The following is a 27735-nucleotide window of genomic DNA, read 5'->3' as shown; positions in this document are numbered from 1 at the left end:
ATCAATAGATGATACCATAATACAATTTTTAGCTTCCCTTTCACCTTCCAAGAAGTCAGTTGTCAAATTTTAGTTCAGTGATGATCTGGATCTTGGGAGGATGCCCTCAAGATCTGAAAAATTGAAATACCAGAAGAAAACAGGAGAAAACATAGTAACAAAACCATAAAGAAACTTTTTTTTATTAAAACGGATAATAATTGTAAAGGCTACATTGTGGTGGACAATTTGTCCTTTTACAAAATGTGACTTGTTACTTATAGCCTTTTTTGGTTACAATACCACAAGTAGATTCCATGGGTGAGTAAATACCATGTGTGAATGAATACTATGGGGTGGATGTCACTTACAATACCATGGGTAAATTCCATGAGTGGATAAATACCATGGGAGGATGAATACCAGGGGTGGACGCCACTTACAATACCATGGGTGAATGAATACCATGGGCGGATTCCACTTACAATATCATGGGTAGATTCCATGGGTGGATAAATACCATGGGTGGTTGAAAACTATGGGTGGATGCCACTTATAATTCCATGGGTGGATGAATACCATGGGTGGATTCCATTTTCCATTCAGATAATTCCTCTCCTTAAGAAGAAATGGTCCCCATTTCGTGAAGTTCTCTCCTAAGAAGCCTTTGTTGAATATGAAGAGCCACTGAAGAGAAGGGTTTTGTGTGGTTAACCCATAACCTCTTATGAACGAAGATTTGAGGATAGAGATACCCTATAATGCTTGTAACCAACTGTGATACTAACAGTGTACGACCTAGCAAATGGACTTCGATGAGGTGTGGGTTTGTGGATGACCCATAACCATGACAAACGAAGATCTGAGGATAGAGATACCCTGTAATTCTTGTGACCAACTGTGATACTAACAATGTGCGGCCTAGCAAATGGACTTCGCTGAAGTGTGGGTTTGTGACTGACTCATAACCATGAAAAACAAAGATCCGAGGATAGAGATACCCTATATTTCTTGTGACCAATGGTGATACAAACAGTGTGCATCCTAGCAAATGGACTTCGATGACAAGGATTTTGTGCGGTTAACCCATAACCGTGATGTTGACTGTTGATGAAGTAGCATGTGTCTACATAGCCTGGGGTGGGAGGGAACATCTCTAAAGAACCCAAGCCATATGCTGATGAATGTGAAGCAGGTGCCTACTAAAGCGAGGTGGGAGGACACATCTCCAAAGGGAACCCACTCTTAATGTTGCTCCAGATTTAAAATGGGCATAACTCAGTCAATATAACACATAAACCTTATTATAACCTATTTTTTGAAATAGAATGATCATTCTGCATCGTCCCATGTGGTTGAAATCCCTATCTAGACACTCTGGAAACACATATTCGCATTGCAATTGTCCCTCCATCATAAAAGTTCAAAAAAAAAAAAAACTTTTTGTAAATGTTGCACCAAAGGTTTCATATCTGATTTTCAAACTCACCTCCCAAAAAAATCCTGCAAAGATTAAAAAAAAATATTCATGTTGTGGAGGTCGTAGCACGTGCATGAATTTTGTTGAAGATTGTTGCAAAACTTTGAAACTAAAATATGCGTCAAACCTTCATTCCCATGGAAACGTAACCTAAATCTGATACCACTGATCCAGATCTTGGGGGGAGGCCCCCAAGATCTAAAAATTTGAAATGGATCTTGGAGGGGAAGCCTCCAAGATCTGAAAATTGAAATGCCAAGAGAAAAGTGGAGAGCACCCAGTAAACAAAACCACATAATTTTTTTATTTTATTAAAACATATAATAACTGTAAAGGCTACATTGTGGTGGACAATCTGTCATTTTACAAAATGCGACTTGTTACTTATAGCCATTTTTTGTTACAATACCATAGGCAAATTTCATGAGTGGGTAAATTCCATGGGTGAATGAATACCATGGGTGGATGTCACTTACAATACCATGGGTGAATGAATACCATGGGTGGATGTCACTTACAATACCATGGGTAAATTCCATGTGTGGATAAATACCATGGAGGGATGAATACCAAGGGTGGATGCCACTTACAATACCATGGGTGGATTCCACTTACAATATCATGGGTAGATTCCATGGGTGGATAAATACCATGGGTGGATGAATACCATGTGTGGATGCCACTTACAATACCATGGGTAAATTCCATGGGTAACTTCCATGGGTGGATGAATACCATGGGTGGATGAATACCATAGGTGGATGCCATTTTCCCAGATTATTCCTCCCTCCTTAAGAAGCAATGGTCCCCATTGCGTGAAGTTCCCTCTTGAGAAGCTTTGTTGAATATGAAGGGCCACTGGAGAGAAGGGTTTTGTGTGGTTAACCCATAACCTATGATGAACGAATATCCGAGTATAGAGATACCCTATAATGCTTGTGACCAACTGTGATACTAACAGTGTGCGGCCTAGCAAATGGACTTCGATGAAGTGTGGGTTTGTGGATGACCCATAACCATGACAAACAAAGATCTGAGGATAGAGATACCCAGTAATGCTTGTGACCAACTGTGATACTAGTAGTGTGCGGCCTAGCAAATGGACTTCAATGAAGTGTGAGTTTGTGGATGGCCCATAACCATGAAAAACGAAGATCCGAGGATAGAGATACCCTGTAATGATTGTGACCAACTGTGATAAAAATAGTGTGTGGCCTAGGAAATGGACTTCGATGACAAGGATTTTGTACAATTGACCCATAACCGCGATTGACCCATAACCGTGAAGCATGTGCCTACTAAAGCGAGGTTGGGAGGACACGTCTCCAAAGGAACCCGCTCTCAATGTTTCTCCATATTTTAAAATGGGCATAACTCAGTCAATATAACTCAAAAAAAATAAAAAATTATAACCTTCTTGGAAATAGAATGGTCATTATTATTATCGGTTTACCCTAAAAAATTTGGAGCTCCTGCTACAATGGCGGAACCCTAAACCCTAGGTCTTGTTACAGGGTCGACTAACCATGGCGACAGGAATTTTGCGCATTGGGTACAGGGATCACTGATGATCTGAGTAACGAAAACAGCTACGGGTTTCTCGGCGCATTATTATACTCTGCGGTCCCCTCCTGGATACACTGGTGCTCTGGCCCCCCTACCTTTCCGCTGGACGGTTTCCCTGATCGTTTCTTGTTGGCATACACTGCACCGACAGACAGCATGGGAGAAGAAGATATTGTTGACTACGAGGCGGACCCCATGCCTCACCAAGACATCTGGGCACATCCGAAGCGGCCTCATATGATCCCGCGGAGTGTTGCACTGGGCTACGAGACAGGTGCTTCGTCTCAGCAGCCGCACCTGCCACTCACTAGGAAGAACAAATCCCCTGACTTCAACCTCGTCGACTCTCTGCCACTTGAATGCCCGCCCCTATCTCCTGCGATGATTCAGTTGTTGGGCTCATGCTTTCAAAACTCGCCTTCTCTCGACGCTCCGCTCCAGATTTCCAACCGCCCTACATTACCACAGCCCCCACCGCCTCCGCCTCCATCAAACTCTCAATCACCTTCCGTTTCCTTTATGCCGCTGGCCCAACAACCCCCCCACCGCTCCTCCCTATCCCTTCTCCCGAGCACTAGTAGCTCTGTTCCTCGCTCCCCGATTCGCTCAGGCTGCTTTACTACCCCGCCACTACCGGTTCGATCCGCTGGATCCGCACAGCATAGCTCTATTGATCCTTGCCCTAAACTTCTTAGGGAGAATCCTTTTGGAAAGCGCTCAGAGAAGGTGACAAAAGGCAGATGCCTTCGAGCAACTGATTCGGACTTCAACATCAACTTTGGGCCTGAAGCACCGCTGCCGGATGTGATGGATTCTTCTCGCAAGGTCCTGGTCGGTAGGGTCCGTGGACGCACCTACACTGTGGAACGACTCAAGCTCTGGGTGGAGGAGATTTGGGGCACTTTACTCAAAGAACTTCCAGATATCATGGTCCTCACGAGGGGCTGGTTCGCCTTACATTTCCATAGACCCGAATACACCCAGTGGATCCTCTCTCAGTATTGGCACATTGAGTTAGCACCAGTCATGCTCAAGCGTTGGGATCCTCTCTTCGACCCGGAACGTGAACAACTGGGGGCTGGACCCATCTGGGTTCGCCTACCTGGTCTGCCCTGGCAATTTTGGAACCCGTATGTTTTTAAGAGAATTGGGGACACTCTAGGTACCTACCTGGAGCACGACAGATCGTATGAGAAAACGGGAATCAGGACAATGGCTCGCATACTTGTCCACTTGGACACCAGACCGGGATTAGAGGAGAAAATCACCCTGCACCACAGCCATGTCTCACGCAAACAGCTACTAGACTACGAAGGCGTTCCCTTCCGCTGTCGAAGATGCCATAAAATTGGCCATCTCTATAAGGATTGTCCACTGAATTCGGGGGTGACTTCTGAGGATACCAAAGGACCTCGACAGCAGACCACAGTGGATCAAAATGCAGGAGCTAATATTCCTATGGAAGGGGAGCAGACTCAACAGGAGACTCCATCCAAGAAGGCGGGTGATAGTACCAACAAGATTGCTTGAAGGAAGGCTTCATCTACTCCAGGGTCGCCGCGTACACGCTCCAAGACTGCGGAGGCTGCACCTACTCATCCGGGTAATGCTTCCACTCCCAATTGTACTCACAATTTTTATGATGATATGCAATCTATTGTATACTCTTCTTTGCGGACTTCCCGCACAGAAAATGTCCCCCTCCCCTCCATCCTTTGCACCATTGCCCCTCCTCCACCCACTTTCTCTACCACACCTCCCTCTCACAACTTGGTATTGGGCTGTCCTGATTCCCCCTCCTCTCTGGTCGGATCCGGATCACATCACTATCATCTGAGACCCCGGGCACATTCTAGAATTCTGGGACTGGGATCATCCCATGGTCGCCTCCGCAAGCAAAATCGAGGCAGACCATCTAAAATCTCTTCAGTAAAGCTAAATGTTGTTGCGGAAGTCGCCATGGGGCGACAGTTTACCATTGATCGGGCACTTAGAGCTATTGAGCCCCTGACCTGCGGTTCCCCATGATCTGGCTCTCCTACAATTGCAGGGGACTAGCCAACCCCAAAAAAAGACTGGCTCTGAAAAGACTCTTACATGAATCTAGATGCGATATCATTTTCCTTCAGGAAACACTTTGTACATCCGAGGTGGCGGTGCGAAGTCTACAAGCTATGCTCCCTGGCTGGGTTTTACATGGATTGGATGCGAGTGGTCGATCTGGCGGGCTGCTCATTGGAATAAATCCTAGAAAAAGCAGGTTACTCTCTGTTTGGGGGGGTAGTGGCTTCCTCGGCATGGACATATTTATGGGTGACTTGGGCATCCCCATCAGAATTATTAATATTTACGGGCCTAATCAGAATAGACTCCCATTTTGGTAAAATTTTCTAAATGGCAATCATATCACTCAGAATACAGTGATTGGGGGTGATTTCAATTTCTCATTGGGGGTTGGAGAATCCTGGGGACATCATGCTTAGAGCGACTCTATTGCGAATCAAATGAACATGTTATTAGATGCACACCACCTCGTGGATATCCCCATGAACAAGAAGCTTCCTACTTGGCACAATCAGCGCACAGGAGAGGCTGCTCTGGGGCAGCGGTTAGACAAATATATGATACATGAGGAATTGATACAATTGTTCCCTTTATACAGACAATGGGTCAGCACTGGGGGCCTATCAGATCATCACCCGATTCTACTTCAGATCAGCGATAAAAAATTAAAGCCGCGCTCCCCCTTTAAATTCTTTGCTGGATTTCTCCAAGAGCCGGAATTCATCAAGCTGGTCACGGATTTCTGGGCATCACAACCCCCGCTGAGGGAACAGAGGAAAGCGATGGATTTCTGTGGTAGACTAAAGAAGCTCAAAGAAATGACTGAGACCTGGGCGAGATCAAAGCGGAATAGAGATGAACAGATACTGAAGGACACTGAAGAACAGATAGCTCTATTGACTGATGAGAGGGGGGCGGGCTATCAATCCGATGATTCAAAAACATTACTAAACCAGTTGCTTGGGCAAAAATCGAAGATATTACAAGAAAAGGAGGAGCTATGGAGACTCAAAAGCAGAGCCATTTGGCTCAAAGCTGGGGACAGTAATACTAAATACTTTCATAATCTGGCAAATGGCAGAAAGGCATCAAATACCATCTGGAAGCTACCACGGGAACCAGATGGTTGGGCTACCACTCACCAGCAACTTGCCAGATTGGGGGTAACACACTTTAAGCGACTATTCACGGCGCCGAATGTTGTCAATCTACCAGACATCATCAGTCTTGCAGGAAATTTTCCTCGGTTTGTTGGACAGGAAGACATTGAAGACCTTAATCAACCGGTTACTATACAAGAGCTGGAAAGTACCCTTAAATGGTTTAAGAAAGATAAAATTCTGGGGCCAGATGGCTGGCCAGTGGAGTTCTACCAAGCTTTTTATGATCTGCTAGGCAAGGACTTATTGGAAGTCATTGAGGAGAGCAGGATCACTGGGCACATACATCCGCCTATGAACCAGACCTTCATTGCCTTGATCCCCAAATCTGATGACCCCACATCCTTCAATGATTTTCGCCCTATCTCTCTCTGTAATTGCCTCTACAAAATCATTGCCAGCTGCATTAAACCTATCTTGTCCACACATATATCTGCAGAACAATTTGCCTTTCTCCAAAACCGCCACATCCAAGAGGCCATAGGCACAGCCCAGGAAGCTTTACACTCTATTAAGTTGAAGAACCTCAAAGGCATTTCACTAAAGATCGATCTTGCAAAGGCTTTTGACAAGGTAAATTGGCTCTACCTTAAGATGATTCTTACCCATTTGGGATTCCCCCACATGCTCATAAACTGGATTATGGGATGTATATCATCTGTCTCCTTTGCCATCCTTATTAATGGTGCAGCCTCTGCTCGCTTTAACATCAACAGAGGTATCAGGCAAGGCTGCCCCCTTTCCCCACTACTCTTCCTTATTGTTATGGAGGGACTGAGCAGGCTCATTGCTGCTGCAAAAAGGAATGGAGACTTCAGCGGTCTCAAAATCACTGAACAGTACTCTCTTACCCACCTACTGTTTGTTGACGATATTTTAATCTTTCTCAATGGAAGTGTCCGGGACACCATTGCACTAAATGATATTCTACAACTCTTCTGTAAAGCCACGGGCATGGAGATCAACAGGCAAAAATCCACCGGATCCATGATGAGATGCACATATCAGGAAACTCAACTGGCGACACAGCACTTCCCCTTCTCGGAAAATAAAATGCTGGAGGGCATCAAATTTCTTGGATTCAGATTAAGGCCGGATGGCTATAAATCTGAACACTGGTCATGGCCTATAAACAAAATTGAAAAAAGGATCATCTGCTGGCAACATCGACTACTGTCAAAAGCTGGTAGACTATTGTTGATCAAATCTGTACTTGAGGCTACCCCAGTCTACTGGATGTCCCTCAAATGGATACCAAAAGGCATCCTTCAAAAAATTCAACAAATCTGCAACAGGTTCCTGTGGAATGGCAATAAAAAGGGTAAGATATTTGCTTGGACAAGATGGTCCCTGGTTTCCATGCCCAAGAGATGGGGAGGGTGGGGACTAAAATCTCTTTCAGAGTTTGCACAAGCGTTAACAGCGAAACAGGGCTGGTCACTCCTCAAGATGGACAGTTTATGGGCGGAAGTAATACACCAAAAGTATATTTGGCCCTCCAACATCATTGAATGGCTTCGCAGACCCACATGGAACCACCAAGGCATATCTGCGATCTGGAGGGCCACACTAAAAGCTATGCCACTCATCCGAGATAACCTGCTATGGAAAATTGGCAATGGTGCACAGGTCCGTATTGGCTTAGACCCTTGGCCTGGTTCAGGGAACGCACACTTACTGCCGGAAGGATTGATTCGACATCTAAACAACAGGGGCATAAAATATCTGGCACAGATTGGCGATCTACAACGATCAACTATCTTCACACAGGCATGGGTCACGGATCGTCAGTGGCATCTGTCAGACGAATGGACTGAATATTGGAAAGGATACATACAGGCACTTACCGAATCACACATCAAGCTTCATGAGGAGGAAGATGAACTAATATGGGCGCCTGCCAAATCTGGTATTTATGCTCCAAAGCTTGGCTACATAAAGCTTATCGAAGCTAAGAAACCTGACATACAAAAAAACTGGTGGTCTGATATCTGGCAGCTTCAAGCACAACCTAGGGCCAGGCTTCTAATGTGGAATATCATTGCAGACAAGTTACCTACAGGCGCCACTCTAAGGAAACGGGCTTTCACTGGACCAACTTGGTGTGTACTTTGCAGAAAAGAGGAGGAAACAACACCTCACCTATTTCTCACCTGTGAGGTTACAAAGGATTTATGGCATCAGGTCACACAGACTCTCAACATAAACACAGTTTGGCAAGGAGCAGATATACCCACAGCCTGGGAACAGTGGTGGACTGCGGTGGCTTCTGAAAAGGCCAGGAACTTACCGCCTGTGGTGTCCTGGTACATTTGGAACAGGCGTAATGCCATAATCTTTGAAGACAACAGGGTCAATTGGCAACTAATTCCGCCGTCCATCTGCGCGGCATACATGGAAATCCCATTTGAAAATAAAATTAACACACCCAGGAACATTACGCCTGAAAATATCAACAGGGATATGCCTTGGGCATATTTCGATGGGGCAGCACCAATGCAAGGATGTGGTGGGGGGTATTTTATTTCATCTAACAGAAACACACTTTTTTCACCTGAGATTGGGACTCGGCCCCGGTACCAATAACCATGCAGAACTTATTACATTGAGACATCTTCTCTACTTTGCTCTATCCAAAAACTGTCGACAAATACAAATCTTTGGGGACTCAAAGATTGTGATTGATTGGGAAAATAATAAAACTATCTGTCATGCATATTCTTTGAAACACATCTTGGAAGAAATTGTTTTTCTAAAAACACATTTTGACCAGATCACTGTTTCTCACATCTACAGGGAAAGAAATGCAACTGCTGACCGGCTCTCGAAAGAAGCGGCGGATCGGCCTCTAGGAGACTGGCTGATTGAAGAATACAATCCAGAGGGGATGCACAGATTCTATCATCGACCATATATTGATGGCCTCCAACAGGGGGACAACCTCCCCATCTAAATTTTTGCTCTACATGTTTATTTTTGTATATAACAGCACAGTTCAGATCGGTTCTATACTTATTTTACTGCATGAGGGATATATTCCTCAACTCTGTCTATTTTTGGTTAAATTTTGTGAAACACTGTCTATCTATGACGGATACAGAACCATCGTATCCTAGTGACACATACTGGATGTAATTTTGTAAATTTTTGAGCAGTGGTGAAAACCACACTACAGCATATGCCTTGGCATCAACAACATGTAATTTCTATTATTTCTCTTTAATAGAAATTATGAACTCTATTTTCTCCGGAAAAAGAATGGTCATTATGCGTCTTCCCATGTGATTTAAATCCATATCTATACACTCTGGAAACTCATATTCGCGTTGCAACTATCCCTCCATCACAAAAGTTTAGAAAAAATAAAATTTAAAGAAAAATCAAAATAATAAAATAATAAATAATAAATAAATAAATTAAATTAAATTTAAAAAATTAAAAATTAAAATAAATAAATTAAAATTAAAATTAAAAAATAAAAAATAAAAAATAAAATAAAATAAATAATTAAATAATTAAAATAAATAAATTAATTAATTAATTAATTAATATATATATATATATATATATATATATATATATATATATATATATATATATATATATATATATATATATATATATATATATATATATATATATATATATATATATATATATATAGAGAGAGAGAGAGAGAGAGAGAGAGAGAGATATGATTTTAAATCAGTGATATTTCCCTCATCTGAACTCTTACATACCCGATTTTTTTTTGAATTTAGGTATTTTTTTTGCAAGAAATTCAGATCTGGAATTGTTTTTTGTAAATGTTGCACCAAAAGTTTCATATATGATCTGCAAACTTGCCACCCAAAAAATCCTGCAAAAAAAAAAAAAAAATCTCGTTGTGGAGGTCGTAGCACATGCATGAAGTTTGTTGAAGATTGCTGCAAAAATTTGAAATTAAAATATGCGTCAAACCTTCATTCCCATGGAAACGTAACCTAAATCTGATACCACTGATCCAGATCTTGGGGGGAGGCCCCCAAGATCTAAGAAATTGAAATGGATCTTGGGGGGAGGCCCCCAAGATCTGAAAATTTGAAATGCCGGGAGAAAAGTGGAGAACACACAGTAAACAAAAACACATTTTTTTAATTAAAACAGATAATAATTGTAAAGGCTACATTGTGGTGGACATTCCGTCCTTTTACAAAATGTGACTTGTTACTTATAGCCATTTTTTGTTACAATACCACAGGTAAATTCCATCGGTGGGTTAATTCCATGGGTGAATGAATACCATGGGTGGATGTCACTTCCAATACCATGGGTAAATTCCATGAGTGGATAAATACCATGGGAGGATGAATACCAAGGGTGGATGCCACTTACAATACCATGGGAAAATACCATGGGTGGATTCCACTTACAATATCATGGGTAAATAAATAACATGGGTGGACGCCACTTGCAATACCATGGGTAAATTCCATGGGTGGATGAATACTATGGGTGGATGAATACCATGGGTGGATGTCATTTTCCATTCGGATCAATTGAATAATTGGCAGATGCCATTAATGTTTAGTTATCCCACTGTGGTATGAGTGAGTCCTTTAGGTATCATTTTGTCCTTGTGTATCTTTTTCTTTACTTTCATATTGACAATTTATAAAACCTAGATCTGCAACACCAATACCATAATGGAAATGGCATCTTTGTTATCCATTGGACTCCACTTATTAGAAAACATCCCCAAATTTGGGTTTTTATGATATTGTCAATCAATTTGTACCAGTTTCATATCATTTATTATTTGATGAGTTCCCTCCTAGAGTATTTCCATAAATTAAGAATATCTTACAGCTTAGTATAGATACTAGAGTGGGAGATTAATATATGTTTAAAGGTTTTACAAAAATTAGGATATATGGTTGTGAATTTCCTCCCTGTGGACTTCTTGTCTTTCTATCCATGAGGATATTTGCACTTGAATTCATTAGACATATCCTCAGATCTGATTAGATCCATTTTGTATTAAAGAAAAATTCAACCATGTTCAAATTGAAGAAAGAAGTAGGACCTTTCTTAATAAATACTAGAGAAACACTACAAGAAGTTTATGAAATGTTGAAACATATGAAATTCCCTCAATGAGAAGTGTGGAAATATGATCTCCATAATATTATATCAGAAAGAAGAGTAAGATCGGGATATGTACCTTACAAACATGTGCCCTGACCACACAAAAAAGTTTGCAAATAGAGGTGTTTGGGAACAAGATCCAGTTTGAATTACTCAAACTAGTTAGGAAGTTGGTCATACTTCATAACCTATTATTTTGGACATTCCTTAGCCAAAGGAGAAAGATATTAAAAGAGTATTTTCATATACTCAATAGTAATTCTTAATTTTAGAGACAGAGGAGGAAGAGTAGCAAATACAGAAGAAACCTAGAATTAAAGAAGAAGAGGTCACAACATCAGCTTAAAGTACAAAATAACCTACATCAAGTGACTCTTAATTCAACTATAGACTCTTTGCAATAGCCTCTATAGTCCAAAAGACTTCATCTCCAAGAATGTCACCTTCAATAATAGGGAAACAAGATAACATCTATTCACAATTCATGGAAATCAATAATAAGAATCTTAAAATGAAATAGGATGCTTATTCAGAGTAATGGAAGCAAGATTTAGGATATTATTAGACTAGGTTATTATTTTCTCTATATTATGAAAATGGAAAACTAAACATGGACGTTTTAGAACCTAAAGCTTAGATAATCAAAACTACAAAAGATTACAAGGAAGCCAAGTTCACTATAGACTTGAATAAAATACATTTAGTGGATCAGATGGACCTACATAGAAATATTGGAGAAACAATTTTCAGGAGTTTAACAAACATCATTGTAAATGCTTCAAAATTAAAAACTATGTTGAAAAAAGTCACCAATCAATTGAAGCATGAAAATATTACTACAAGAACAAAACAAATGAAAATTGATGATTTGGAGCAATGTATATTTAGGTTGGGGGAAAACCCAAAATATTATTCTTCAATAAAATCCCTAATCAAGTCTAGGGACACATACATTCAGGTGTTGAGAAGAAAATTAAAAGTGCTAGCTATTGAAAATGTCCAAACACCGGAATTGGAAGTTGCACATAAAGAGAAGGATAAATTATTCTCTAGTAATTGAGCAGGCTAAACATATTGAGAATTATGTGCAGCAAATTGAAATCTTGACAAAGGAAAAGGCTAACATGTATGCCCATCATCATCCTCGCCACCATTAACACCAGTTGATTCTTCTGAGAAGCTAGCTGAAACAATGTCAAACTTAAGTATAAAGGTTATTGAGATTGAAAATATTAAGAAAATAATCATGTTAAAGAATACATAGATTAATAATATCAAAGAAGAGGTAGTTGATAGAAATGCAACAATTTATATTGATCATGACCTAAAATCAGTATTGCAAAATGACTTGGATTGGTTGAAGGATCAGTTAGTGGGAACACAATATTTGGTTGAAGAAAGGAAAATCCTTTAGGCAGAAATAGTGACAAGTATTTCATAAATATGGTGATCAATCAAGATTATTGTAGATGAATCAAACTTAATCTACAACACTAAACAAGCCATTGAAAATATTCAAGAAGAATTAGGACACAAGCCTTAGATTACCTCAAGAATAGTAAAATTCATTAATTCTAGGAATCAGAAGCAATTAAGAGCTTTGGGTGTTGAAATAACTTGTCATAATGGAGGTGAATCAAGTTTCAACTAAAAGAAACTTTGTTCAACAAGCTTAGGATAAGTGAAAACTAGTCAAAAAGGAGGTAGGCATATTTAATACAAGATTCAATGTTATAAAACAAATGGGTGTGCATTCTTGATGGAATCATAATAATAGATTAATAACTCTAAATGCATATAGAGAGGCTATGTTAAGGACTAGAGAAAATTTAAACAAGTTTTCAGATATGGGAGGAATATTGAATGGGCCAACAATAGTAAATAACTTGATGGATGACTTTTACATCCATTGTGAAGTCAAAATGATATTCTCAACTACTCTTGCCTATTAGAAGTACACAAATTTGGATAGCGCCTACATAAATATGATACCATACAACTATCCAATTAGGACATATTGGGAGTAGTTGGCTAAATTTTCCCCATAAATATTCATGATTCCACCAACATAATTCAATTGAAAAATGGGATTAGTAGACAAAGACTATTTGTGATTTATAAATTGTTTTCTATTTGTATTAGTTAGTTATTAAGTTGTATTTGCAACAAATATTTGTTGTAATGATTTTATATAAAAAGAGACGGGTTCAAATTCAAAGAGAGAAATTATATTTTTGCATATGTGGACAATATCAGTTTTTAATCAAAATATTCTTCTTTTAGCTATTGGTAGTGTGTATTCTTCTATTATATTTTTTGTCTTGTAAGTTGTGCATCTTGCTTTAATCTATGCAATTATTTGAAGTTATGGGAGATATCCTAAGAGGCTAAATTGTCAATCAATTTCCCTCACATCTGGAAATGTTATGTTGTATACAACGATTTATGGTAGAATCTTTTTTTTTATCATACCTATTTTTAACTAGTTAGATTATTGCACAATATTTCATATAATGAAAGTTTTTTCTTTTTTATTGAACCATTGGAATATTAGTCCTATGCATTTTAGCCAATGACAAACATTAAGTAATTGTTGAATGCTATAAAACTTGTTATAGTATTTTCTTTATTCCTCTATAACGAGAATCAATCATACTTAGTTGTTTTCACTAGTTGGGAGGTAGCGTGTTGATTAGACATTTGAAAGGTATTTTCCTACCAACCATCATACAAGAGCTGAATTGAATATCAATTTTTTTTTTAATTGTTGGTGCCTTAGCATAGTTTTCTAGCCAAGAACTATCTCAAGGATACAACATGATCAGTGTATGGTTTGCAACTTTCAATTATATTTTAGAATTTACAATTGAGCTAATAAAAACATAGTATCGTTACAAGAGAATATTAACAATCAGTTAAAGCATATAACTTAAACTTGTTGATACATCACTTCTTATTTCAATAGATTATTATTCAAGAACAAATATATATTAATTTGCAAGTTATTATTTTTAATTAAATTTCAGTTTCGATGCCTTTATTTTGTTTTATGAATTAGTATAACTATGTTTTTGCTTCATTATAATAGAACAATGTGTTGAAAATAAGATTGTATTGCTTTACCTTATTCATATTAAACATATTTAATTAGACACTGCAAAAAAACTTGAATCTACATATACAATGTATTTTCATTTCGCAAGTAAATACAAATTTTGGGTCGATGATTAAATGAGCATATTTTAAGTCTATTACCATTGTAATAAAGTTTGATATATAAATTAACTATCAATTTGGGTGTTGTTACTAAGGTATTCTACAAGAACTAGGAAACTTGTAGTATACTAGTGTTAAAAAGCAAAAAAAAAAAGACATGGTTTGGAAATTAGCTTCAGAAAATTTCCAATTACTTTCTTGGTTATATTCCAAATGTAATGTTTCTACATCTATGGAAAACACATATGCAAAAGAATAGAGAAATTAAGATACAAATTTACAAAAATAAATAAATAAAAATAGAATTATTTTGCAAGTATCTATTATACTAAATACAAAACATGTTTGTTGTTAAAGTAATTTAGTGCGATTTGTAAATTAACTTAAAATGTATGAATAGACCTAGAGATAATATAGGAATATTTCTCCATGGTATAGGAAGAGATTTCCAATCACTCCAATATGCGGTATAGTAAGTTCCAATCCATCTACTACTCCATTGTTATATAGATCTATAAGAGACAAGCATAATTTTAGGAACAAGAAAAATTGAAAGTAAAAGTTGCAAAAGAAAGTTCAAAAGGAAAGCTTTAGAAACAAGTGAAATCATCTAAGATGTGTTTTTTTTTATTTGATCCTATAGAAGAAGAATTAATCAGTGGACAAGCAAAAATACCAATTGAAGAAAATCTAATAGAAAAATCAAAATGTTATGTTGATACAATTCCAATTGTAGAATTTGAAATTCCTTGGGAGGTCAACATGGTAGAAGAGGAGATAAAATCAAATGTAGAAGAGGAGATAAGCTCCATGTTCCCTATCTTGGATCCAACAGCAATAGTTCAAATGGAAATAATTCCACCATAATCCTTGCCAATTTTTTGTGGAATGATTAACAAGGATCCTTATATATTTCTCCTTGAATTTAATGTACTTTATCGTAGCTATGGTTATCCTAATGATGCACAAAATGTTAAATTGTTTCTTTCTACTTTTAAATATTTACATCTTCATTGCTTTATGGGATCAATAATGTTAGAAAGAAACATAATATTGAGAGGGGGGGTGAATCAATATTATCCCAAGTTTCAACACTTTTAAGATTATTTACCTTATCACAAATTAGATAAACCAAAGCACCATAAATCAAATAGTATACACACATGAGACATGCATATTTATGTGGAACCATAAAAGCTTATGTTGAAGAATAATTGTAGGCTTCAACCTACTATTACATATCTTCTATAGAACCAACCAGAAGGAGACACACATCCCTTGAATTTACATGCACCTACTTGAAGGAAGCATCCACTCCCTGATGTTTATAAGAACCAACCTGAAGGAAGAACCTACTCACTAATATGAAAGAACCAACTATATTTGCCTAGTATATCCCTCGTTCATTCATTTTCAAACTTAGACTTTTAGGGACACTTTACTCAATTTAGTCTTCGGATTTTTTGCCACACATGATCACAACAAATTGGTTATTCTTTTACAATACAAACATGTCCTAATAAAAAAATCAAATGTGTTCTCCTTATTGTAAATTTATTGCTTAGCCACTTATTGCTACTCTCATGCACAATCCCACATTATTGTACTTACACAACTTATGCACATATGTTCGACTTATCACACAGTGGCTTCGAATTTTCTCTTCAACTGTACCAAAGCACATATTTTGGATAGTCAACTCTTTTCCTTACTTAGCATCAATTGTGTTATATAATAACCTGCCTGCTCATGTTTTTCTTCTTTTTCTTTTATAAGCTCGGCCCTTCAATTGCCATCATAGGAATCCATGGTTTTACCCATGGAATTTTGTTTTTGATTGTATCAGCTTGCTCACTTTTATCACTGTATCAAACACTGAAATCTTGTAACAAGGGAATTCAATGTTGAGTTTTTTATAGTTCCTTTACTTTATCCTTTTTCCCATGTGTCCATGAGCTAGAACATGTGGCTAAGCTCTTAGGTGCCTATTTGTCTATCGGGTTGTCACCTTTTTTTGCATACATTTATGCATCCATTTCTTGATTGTCGATGGCCTATAGGATTTAGCCCTTAAGTGTTTAACATGTATTCCCCTTCTGTCCTGGGGCATGACTGCATACTTAAATATTTCTCACCACTTTTTCATATTTGCTTTACCTATTTATTGTTCCAAACACCAATGGTCTGATAAGTCGAGAGGTCGCACTCCCTGTCTCATACCCTAAGTTGCCGAACTTTGCCCATTATTATGTTGGATAATGTATTGTGTTTCTTATTAATACAATGCATGTTTACTTTCAATAAGTATGTAAATGACTACTTGCTTAGTATGATGCTCCTTGATATGTCGTATGGTTTACATTATAATGCATATGCTATGTTTTTCCTTTGTTGTCTTTGTTTGATCTCTCTTACAGGTATTTGTTTACAATAGAATAGTGAGGATCGCACTTGGAAGTGAGGAGGTCGAGATCGACATCGAACAATGACCGCATAGGAGTGAGGTAGGCCAAATTTCCTCTTTCATGTCATTATGATTTAAACTAGGAGAGTTTTTCATGTATTTGTTTCGGTTTTTACTAGATCTGCTCATTGGACTAGAGGGATCGCTTCTATCCGTAGACGGGATTTCCTAGATGAAAAATTGGCGACTCCGCTAGGGATTGTCTAGATAACCAAGCAGTCATTGCTACAAATGTAATTGATGTTGAGAAATCTTCCAATCAAACCCATAAAGTGAAATTCCCTTGCAATCTTTGTAATGGTTACCACCTTCTTCGAGATTTCCTTGGTATTCCCAATATTAGAAGTATGTTCCATTGGCTCAAAACAACCTTTATCATTAGCCTCTGGAGATCGTGTTGGTGACAAACCTTCAACTAGTGACAGTAAAGCCAATGGGAAAAAAGGAAAAGTCAAATTTCCCTGTAGGTTTGTTGTGGGGAAAAATGCCTATGCAAGACGATCCTATCCACCTAAGGTGTGACAGTGCCTTAGCAACAAGCAGAGACAGCTATTCTAGTATTCTTCCTTTATGAATTAAGAATGAAGAGAGATAGATGGACTAACCGATGTCTTCCGTTTGTCCCTCGATCCGGTTTCTCTTCTCTTGGAGAGTTCCCAGCTACTTGCCTTCTCGCTCGCCCAGCTTCAAGAGGTTTCTACAAGATCACAAGAAGAGAACGCTACACAAGACATGGATTCATATTCATAACTAGTTCAGGATTAGAAATAAACTAAACATACTAATGCAATCATACATCAAAAATACACCAGTATATAGGAGAAACCAAGATAGCTTTATTGATGAATAACAAGGTTCAGGAAAAGATACAACCGAGAGGGCTCCAATCCAGCATCTCCTTCCCAGCAAATGGAATTCCTATCTTCACCCCCTTCAAAGCATTAAGCACCCAATAGTTCCAGTCTCAAACCAACAGCAATTCTTTGCAATAACAAAATTCCAGCCTCCTAGATCTCATGGAGGAGAGATCCATATATAGATGTTTGGAGAGAGGATGAGTCAGCTTGAGATCTGACTAGTGTCCTCTCCCTCTGTCAGTTCTTGATTCCACTTGGGGGTTCTTGCTTCCACTTGGAGATTTGGAACCTCTTACTCATCACCAGTCGAATTCCCTGAGGCAAGTGTCATTTTGGAAGCTTCCTGGGTTTTGACACCTTGAGAAATGAACTTGCCACATGTCCACTCTCGCTCAGCGCAGGTAGCCAGTGTTGCCTTTGACATTCAGCGCAGGTAGCCAGTGTTGGCTTTGACATTCAGCGCAAACAGCTAGTGGAGCCACTGAAATGATCCTGAATTGACTTGTTTTTGAGCAGTTTCTGGTGGAGAACTTCTGTGAATTGCTGTGGTTTGTTAGCCTTGTTCCTCTAGGGGTAGGAATAACATGTTTAGGGACTTTGGATCCCTTAGATTATGGAAATTTCATGCTCAATGTTGTAAGGCACAAAAATGTCTATAACAGTTGCCCCCTAAAGTATGAGGCCGTTTATCGGGTGAAATGCTTTATCAGGGGGATCTGAAGTTCATCCAATGCTGGGAGGAGACCAGTAATAAGATACAATACAATACATTATTTTTCATATTGCTTTCATGATCTAGCTGAGGCGGGCATTCCCATGCTCAGCATTATAAATTCATTTTTCTGTACATAGAACAGACAATCGTCTGGTGGTAGACTGATAATTTTGATGAAATTATCATCCTTTGAGTAGGATGATTATCTGCTGCAATGATGTACATGTCAATGTCTTTATCTTTCCTGAATATATATCGCAGCCCGGATGGATGAAACTAGATCCGGGGTCTTTAAACTCGTTCGATCTTCACTCTAATTACAAGTCGATCCATGTGAGAATTGTTCTGAAGTCGAACATGGAAAGACATCGCTTGATTACCGGTCAATGAGGTAAACCGTTAACAAACGCGAGAGGAATCACCGATAATGATAATGACTCTCAAGGTACTGCAGTACAATTCACACGGTGTGAATAAAGGACTTGGCGTTGAACACCACGCAAAATCTTTCGGTCGAAGGTCATTGATGTATACCTGTCGCCGGAAGTGAGAAACTTGCCATTGAGGCATGCAAGCTTCAAAGTACTGAAGGGGTTGTTCCTAGATCAACTTCTCAGATAATGAGCTGATGTCGACAAGAAGCGATCCGTCAAAGGAGGGCCTTAATGAATCCCACATCAGTGACATGGAACGGAGCTAATGATTTTAATGGAGGTGAAAACGATCTGTGACATATGATTCAGGGTGGCGGTCATGAAAGGATGAAGGATAATATACGGCAGTGGATGGGACACGGTTGACTTTTCTGAACGACTTCTCTTGAACATATGGCGACACTGATGCGATGGATCGGTAGCATTACCCCAAATATGGATGGTATGGCGAGACCATGGATGTGACCGGTGAATGAAACAACCCAACCCGATTGTGGTACGGAGGAAAAGTGTCATGTTCAAGAGCGACTTGCTACCATCAAAGTTTTCTTGAGTTTCTCCCAATTTTTCCCCAGTCATTGCTGACCAGTACCTCTTTATTTTTGTCAAGCTTGAGGAGGATAACATATGCTTGTTCTATAACCTGCCCTTCGGGCAAGCCCATCGCTATGTTTTAACGAGCCTTGCGATAGTGAAACTCGTTCTCGTCTAAAGACAAGTTTGTCGCTATTTAATGATTTTAACGAGTCTAACGACAAAGATAACTCGGTTCTTTTCATTTTTAAAGAGTCTGAAAAGATACATAAAGTTAACTCCAAAAGTCCTTTTTCATCATCTAATCCCTTAAGTCCAAAAAATTATAAAACAATACAGAAGGGATGAGTTTTCGATAGTTTTAGCGAGCGAATAAAACAAGCGCTCGATCTTTTTGTGCAATAATCCCTCAGGTCCAAAAAGATTAAAATCTAGAGGAGGGATAGCACTTCCTGTCCCTTTAACGAGCTGGAAGGCCAAGGACTCGGCAATCTTTTCATATTTTACGAGTCAGATGAAAAGAGCTTAAAGAAGACTCGTCTTTTGAGGAACGAGTGATAAACAGGGTTAGCAGCTGATTCCAGGTACAGGTTGGAATTTTCCAATCACGGCAGTGTCACAAGGATGGCTAGGTGAAATCACTCTTCGCAGCTGTTCCTCAAAATGGGTAAACAATCATATGGAGGTGAACGATCGGCCAAATGAAAAGTGGAGGTGATGGTGCAAACACAACCAAGGCTTTAATGGATGATAAGGTTACATTCACAGTGGTTATTTACCGGGTAGGTTCATTTTTTATTTTAAAATGAGCTTAAACGCTGGTGGAAACACTTGCTCATTGCTTATGTTTATTTTTTAACGAGCATGAAGTCCGCGTTAAAACTGCTCGGATCTTGTGTTTATTTTTTAACGAGCATGAACTGTATGCTAAAACTGCTCGAATCTTGCATTTATTTTTTAACGAGCATGAACTGTGTGCTAAAACTGCTCGATATTATATGGTCAAATTTTGATTTTTTACTATAACTAGCTTTGCCCTTTTCAAAGATAGTACTGTATCTTCAATTGCTGCATCAAACTAGTTAGAAATGAATAACATTTGCTTGAAAATGAGATTAGAATCCTAATATTTCGCTTTGAACTACGTAAAAAGCAATTAAAAGGTGTTTTTACCTCTCATTTTACCATTTCATTTGAACTTGGTTTGTTGGAGCTTTGGAGGTGCCTCTTCCCCCTTGATTTTCATCAGCTGATTCCGGGAGATTCTGCGGACGATTTTCGGCGCCGTCTGGACCAGGTAGGAGCTAAACCCTAGCTCTTTCTTTTCATGGTTTCCTTTTCCCATTCTGTGCCTGTTTTCCTGTCCCCCTGAGCCCCTGGGGTTTTGCTAGGGCGCTCTGCCATCAGCGCAGGTAGTTCACTCGAAACCTGTGTTGAATGTCAAGCTGCATGAAGGCAGTTTGACCTTCAACGCAGGTGGAACACTAGCCAGTTGTGTTGGGCATCGAAAAACAATTTTGTTGCACAGTTTTTGATGAAAATTTTGCCAGTTTCTCATCAAATCCAGGATCTTACTCTTTCTCTTGTTTGTTTTGCAGGGACTTTTGAGCAAAATGACCCTTACATGGCGAGAACGAGAACATGAAGAAGAGGACATGATTGCCCTCCATGACCCTGTCACGGTGAACGCGTTTCGGAACTGTGGCCTGCTGAAGTTCTTCCGTATCTCTAGTATGAGAGCATAGATCTCCTTACTGCAGTATATGCTTGATGCTTGGGATCCTATCAACCAAGTATTTCAGATTAGGGGCAAATCTATCCCCCTGACCGTAGTAGACATTTACTTCTTGACTGGCTTGTCGAGGCGGGGTGCTCCCATTTCTTTGTCAGGTTCGGCCCGAGGGAATGACTTTGTGAGAGATTATGTCCGCCAGTATTGCAGGGAAGGATCTCAGCCGAGTAGAGACGGCAAGGTCGTTATCCGTGAGATTGCTGACAGATCTCTCAGGTCCATTCTGTATACTATTGGTAGGATGGCCGGTAGCGCATCTCTTCATGTTGCCAACAGATCCTATGTGCAGCACGCATTGGAGTGCCTCCAACCGAAAATATTAAACTGGTGTGATGCAGTACTTCTTCAGATGAAAAGTCAGTTGAACAAGGTAAAGGACGGGAAGCTGAAGAACTTTGGATTTGGTTCTATTTTGACTGCCTTTGCCTTGGAGAAAATACCACTGATGCAGCCTCAGTATATCGCACTCGACTTGCCTTCTCCTACCGAGCCATGCATGCAGAGATGGGTTGATCACATGTCTAGGCACGCTGGTCAATCTCAGATTTCTTTCACTGATACCTTCTTCAGGTGGTTCGAGCGTCAGGAGATGGTCTATTCCGAGTATCCATATGTTGGCATGGATTTCCGAGGTGATCCGGACTTGGTACTGCCGGATGGCGAACAGTGGGGCGCTATTGGTAAAATCTTCGACCATATCACTGTTTACTGTTTTTATTTATAATTTCCTTGTGCTTCATTCTATCAAGATTTAATCAAACTCATGTGTGCATGCAGATGTTGGTCCTGTTCGTCCAGCAGTTCGCCCAAGAGCACCAGTTGCTGCCCCAGTAGGGGAGACTGCTGGGAGGGTTATTCTCTGCGACCTTGATGTGGCCGAGACCCTTACAGCTGTGCAGGAGCAGGTTGAGAGCCTTACTCTCGGCATTCCCGATGTGAGGATTGATGAGTTACCTTTACAGTTGCAGCGGCATACTACTGGTGTGCCTAGACGATGGACTCGTCTCCTACGCATGATTGCACAGGCCGTGACGTGTTATCATGAGCATCACTAGGCTAGGGTGCCCCCTAGCATTTTTGAGTTTTTGGGTCATGCGACCGATTTTTGTCTTGGTTACAGAACATTATGTATAAACGATAAACAGCTTATATATATATATATATATATATATATATATATATATATATATATATTTATATTGATTTTTGGGGTTTATTTTGGTTGAGTTATATGATCCATATGTACAACATTGATGATGTGTCTCTTTTTATAAATGTCGCAAATGTCTATCTAACACATAGTTTGCTAATGAGTCGGTTAATGTGTTTAAGTTTCTGGAAATATGTTGGTATTGAATTAAATCAAACTATCTTTCCAAAATCTTAACCCTTAGGAACATGCGATAAATAGCTGGGTTGCGGATGGAATATATACCATTGAGTTGTAGTATTACGAGTTGTGAGTCTAGCCTGACGATTAGTCGGCGTATACCATGGGTGATGGCATCAGAGAGTAGTTCTATCAACGCGCTATACTTAGCGATGTTATTCGTCGATTGCCCGATACATACACCTCTAAAACTTACTAACTCGTCGCTTGGATCAAAAATGGCCCAGGCTGCGGAGGACAGATTCCGCGAACTACGACTCACTCCGTCGGCATATCCAACACATGTCTCCAGAAGGTTTGGCATCTGCAATAAATGTAAAAAGGTGGATCATTCGACCAAAACAAACACTTTAGCGAAAACAAAATACAACAAAAGCATACAAGTTACTATTTAAGCATAGTAACGCTTGAGGTACAACCCATTACGGGGTTGCGCCAGTGGAATTCCGTCATAATCCATTAACTCGTAGGCTCCTTTTGCTAACACTCGTTTAACAATATAGGGTCTCATCCATAAAGAATTAAATTTACCTGCTCCCAATTTGTCGGATTCTTGGTCATAAAGCAAGACCAAGTCACCTTCTGAGAAGACACGGGGTTTGACATTTTTGTCGAACTGCGCCTTGACTCGTTTCTTATGGGCTTCGTTAGCCAAAGCGACATCACGACGGGTTTCATCCAATTGGATTAACTCCAAGAAACATGCCTCTTCTTCTGAAGTTCCGGGGAGGAGATCAATTGCGAGTTTAAGAGACCAGATTTCACACTGGATTGGCAAGACTGCTTCCAGGCCATACACCAGTTGGAAAGGTGTGAACCCGGTCGCATTCCTTACCGATGTTCGGTAGGCCCACAAAGCTGAGTACAGGATTAGGTGCCATCTTCTTTTGTGAACCCCAATCATCCTTTGCAGCATGCGCTTTAGGACTTTGTTGATTGCTTCAACTTGCCCGTTAGCTTGCGGATAATATGGGGTAGAGCTATCGTGAGATAGCCCTAGCTTGGCAGCTAATTCAACCATCATGTGATTGCGAAAATGCGATCCATGATCCGTAACTATAGCCTGTGGAACGCTGAATCTGGCGACTACATGATTGAAAAATAATAGGGCAGTTGTTTCACCAGTGTTATCTAATGTAGGCATCGCCTCGGCCCATTTGGTAAAATAGTCAACGACGACTATAATATACCCATGCCCCCCGGTCGAGGTGGGGTTACATGTCATGAAATCGATGCCCCATTTGGCGAAAGGCCCAACAGCAACTATTGGTTGTAGAGGTGCGGGTGGTCTTCTAGTTTTGCTATCAAAAATTTGACAAGCATGGCAACTTCTGACTGCGGTTATGCAATCTTTGAACATGGCTGGCCAGAAGTATCCGGCTCGTAAGATTTTTAATGTTGTAGCATATCCAGATTGATGCCCCCCACACGTGCCTGAATGACACTCATTCAGGGCTTTTTCGGCCTCTTCATGGGTGAGGCACCTCCTCAGAACTGTATCGATACCACGACGATAAAGCGTATCACCGACGATCATGTAGTATTTCGCTTGGTATCGTATACGTTCCTGTTCTGAGTGAGAGGTGTCAGGCCTGAATTTTGGGGTTTGGAGATAAATTATTATATCTCCATACCACTCATTGCTTGCAGATATCAGAAACAAACTTTCGTCCACGATTGATTCTTCGGATGTTTCATCGTTGGACGACGATGGGAGATCGCACAATAATTCTGCGAAAACTAAAGCTTTCTTTGATTTGGATTTTACAAATTCTAGATCAAACTCTTGAAGGATCACTATCCATTTTGAATACTTGCCCCCAGCAACTGTCGCGACAATATATAAGTCATGGGGTTGCAATCTGATAGAATGGTAGTTTTCCGAAAGAGGACATAATGTCAAAATCTTTGTATCACTTGAACAGCAGCGAGTGCTAGCTTTTCAACATAAGAATATTTGCTTTCTGTATCATTCAAGTTTTTACTTAAATAATATATAGGATGTTCAATTCCATCGACTTCTTGAACTAAAACCATCGCAATGGTCGTATCTGCTGCAGCCAGATACAGGTTAAAATCTCTTTGATAGTCCGGGGCATACATTAATGATGCTTTTACTAGAGAATCTTTCAGAGCATCAAAGGAAGATTGCGCCACCTGATCCCAGACAAAAGGTACATCCTTTTTCAAAAGACGAGTATAACCTTTAGCAAGTTCTGCGTAATTTGGAATGAACCTCCTCAGAAAGTTTGCTTTTCCTTGGAGTTTCTGAATCTGAAGCAAATTTGAAGGTGGAGGCAAATTAATGATTGCCTGAACCTTGCAAGGGTCGAGACGAATCCCATCCTTAGAGACTACAAAGCCAAGTAAACGACCAGAACCGACGCAAAATACACATTTGTGCGGATTGAGTCTTATCTTGTAGTGTCGGCAACGTAGAAATATCGCTCTTAAATGCTGCGGATGATCAGTCCGCTTTCGCGAATGAGCCGAAAGGTCGTCGAGATATGGTTGAACGATGTTCTTGATGTCATGGAAGGCATAATTCATTGCCCTCTGAAACGTCGCCCCTGCGTTCTTTAAACCAAAGGGTAATTTTCGATAAGCGAATGTGCCCCACGGACAAATGAATGCAGTCTTTGACTGGTCCTGTGGGCGGATATTTATTTGATTATACCCGGAAAATCCATCCATGAATGAAAATATTTCACATCCGGCGCATTCATAAATTATCTGGTCGATGAAGGGTGTAGGGTAGTTGTCTTTCGGACAAGCTTGGTTTACATCCCTATAATCGACACACACTCTGATTGTCCCTTGTTTCTTCATAACAGGGACAATATTCGATACCCAATCGGTTAGAGGAACCGGGTAGATGAAACCAACATGGAGAAGCTTTTCAACTTCTGCTTTAATGGCAGTGGCTTTCTTGGGGTGCACCTGCCGAAGCCGTTGTCTTACTGGTTTGACATCAGGATACATTTTAATTTCATGTTCAACGATACTTGAGTCAATGCCTGGCATTTCATCATATGACCAAGCAAAGACATCTCTGAACTCGCGAAAAAGAGCATTATATATTTCCAGTTCTGAAGGAGAACAACCTTTGCCGACATAAATATTCTCTACAACATTTGTTTTAGTCGAGATATTTATGGCTACAGTCTCTTCAATATTGGATAAGTTTCACTCGGAATCCACCGTATTTACAGTATTTGATAGGAATTCAAAAACTGAAGGGTGATAAAGGTCATGTTGAGTATCTTCTTCATATTCTGGAAGAAGGGAACGATGGTGGCAATCATTCCATGGTGCCCCCTCAATCAACATTGATTGTAGAATTCCTTCGTCAGTCCCATGCACTTTCGACCAAGGATCTAATGGGGTACCATATTCTCTAGACCTATCTACCCAAACGCTTGATGAGAGTTGATTTGGGTTCGCCTCCCATGCCCGAAACATTGATTGCTACAATATTTCTATTGGGCTTGGGGGCAAAACCATCGCATGATCCATGTCGATATCATCTTCTGAGATCTTCGTGGAAGATATCATGTTGCAGGCTCCTACCAACGCTACTTCTCCTATATAGATTGGAGGTGGAAGTGCGAAAGTTCCCATTAATGTGGGGTCTTTCAGTAGGCCTACTCCGATGTCTTGAAGCGAATGGTTGCTTCCATGGATCATGGGAATGCGTCCTGTAACTTGTGAACCATTAGGGAGGAAGTCTTGTTGGTCGACGATCGTAATCCCTCCTTGAAAAGGGAATGTGATCTTCCTAAAATAAGTCGACACTACAGCTGCCATGGCATATATCCACGGTCTTCCCAGTAGGATGTTGTAGTCAAGATTCCCATCGATGACTTCAACATCTATTTCTACTGTTTTTCCCCCTAGTTCAACTTTCAAGTTATTAAGGATACCGCACGGGGTATAGGTCCTTCCGTCGAATGCTTTCAATGTCGTCGAAGATCGCGACAATGTTGGAGACCCTAAAGTTTTCCAGCAACTCATCGACATAATACATGTAGATGCCCCCTCATCAATAATTGTTCGGTGAACAGTTTTGTTGAGGGCTTTCACTTGAATAAGGAAAGCTAGTTGAGCTGGTAACTAAGGATCGTATCCTTTGTGGTCGAAGGATACAAGATTGGAATCCTTAGGATCAACCCCACCAATAGCCAATAACAAAGCCTGCCTTTGGGATGGACAATTTTGTAGTACTTCAAGAGTCGACATAGCGGATGGCGATTGGGCCAAATCTTCCACTATGTTATAATGCTGCGCCACTCTGGCGCGAGGATTAAATGTCGACTTGTGTACTACTCCCTTTGGCGGTTTTATTGTTAATTCAGGAATGATGGGCGATACAACTTCTGTCGAAGTTGTTGTCGAACTACTTGGTTGATCTTTACCTTTGTCATTCGACAGCTGCGGATTCCCGTAATCTTTGTTCCTTGTCGAAATCAAAGCATCATTCTGCTGTTTTGAAACCGACAACATGAGCACTTGTGACGGGGAAGCATTTCCACTATCAACCAGATTTTGACCTGGATTGGGAAACGGATCAGTTAACACAGCTGAGGTTTGCGAACTTTTGAAGAACCTTCTAAGCTCAGCTTTGTATGGACAATCGGCTGTCCAATGATCCTCGTCACATATCATGCATGGACTTTTTGGTTTCCCTTTCCTAGGAGGGTTTGAAGAAGTTTTTCTGGGAGATGACTCACCCTGTTTCTTCTTCTTCCCTTTTTTTTGCTTCTTCTTGCTTCCTGGTTGATTGGTTTCTTTGCCTTTATCTGCTGAAACGGCATTTACTTCCGAAGCAAGAATTTCTTCTTTTGCATTTTGATCTGAAGTCTTACGGGCTTTCTTAGACGAAGCCTTTGTCGATTTCGCGTTTGTCGTGCCAATCACACCATCGCCAGCATGAGAGTCACTATTTGATTTAGGAGGA

The 27735-nt window shown here is 40.0% G+C and overlaps 1 protein-coding gene across 1 annotated transcript; it reads left to right on the top strand.

Annotated features, from left to right (window-relative positions):
* Positions 1 to 5535: 5535 nt before the first annotated feature.
* On the top strand, positions 5536 to 8835 carry LOC149263269 (uncharacterized). Its single transcript, XM_089387270.1, has 3 exons — positions 5536 to 6053; positions 6171 to 6484; positions 6689 to 8835. Exons 1-3 carry the CDS (start codon positions 5536 to 5538, stop codon positions 8833 to 8835), a joined length of 2979 nt encoding a protein of 992 aa, XP_089243396.1.
* The last annotated feature ends 18900 nt before the right edge of the window (positions 8836 to 27735 follow it).

The sequence above is a fragment of the Pinus tabuliformis genome, chromosome 6 (assembly GCF_031772625.1).
Source record: "Pinus tabuliformis cultivar Carrire ecotype Pingquan chromosome 6, CPIR1, whole genome shotgun sequence".
In the NCBI taxonomy this organism is placed as follows: domain Eukaryota; kingdom Viridiplantae; phylum Streptophyta; class Pinopsida; order Pinales; family Pinaceae; genus Pinus; species Pinus tabuliformis.
Note: the sequence above shows the minus strand (reverse complement) of the source record. Positions and strands in the feature narration are given on the sequence as shown.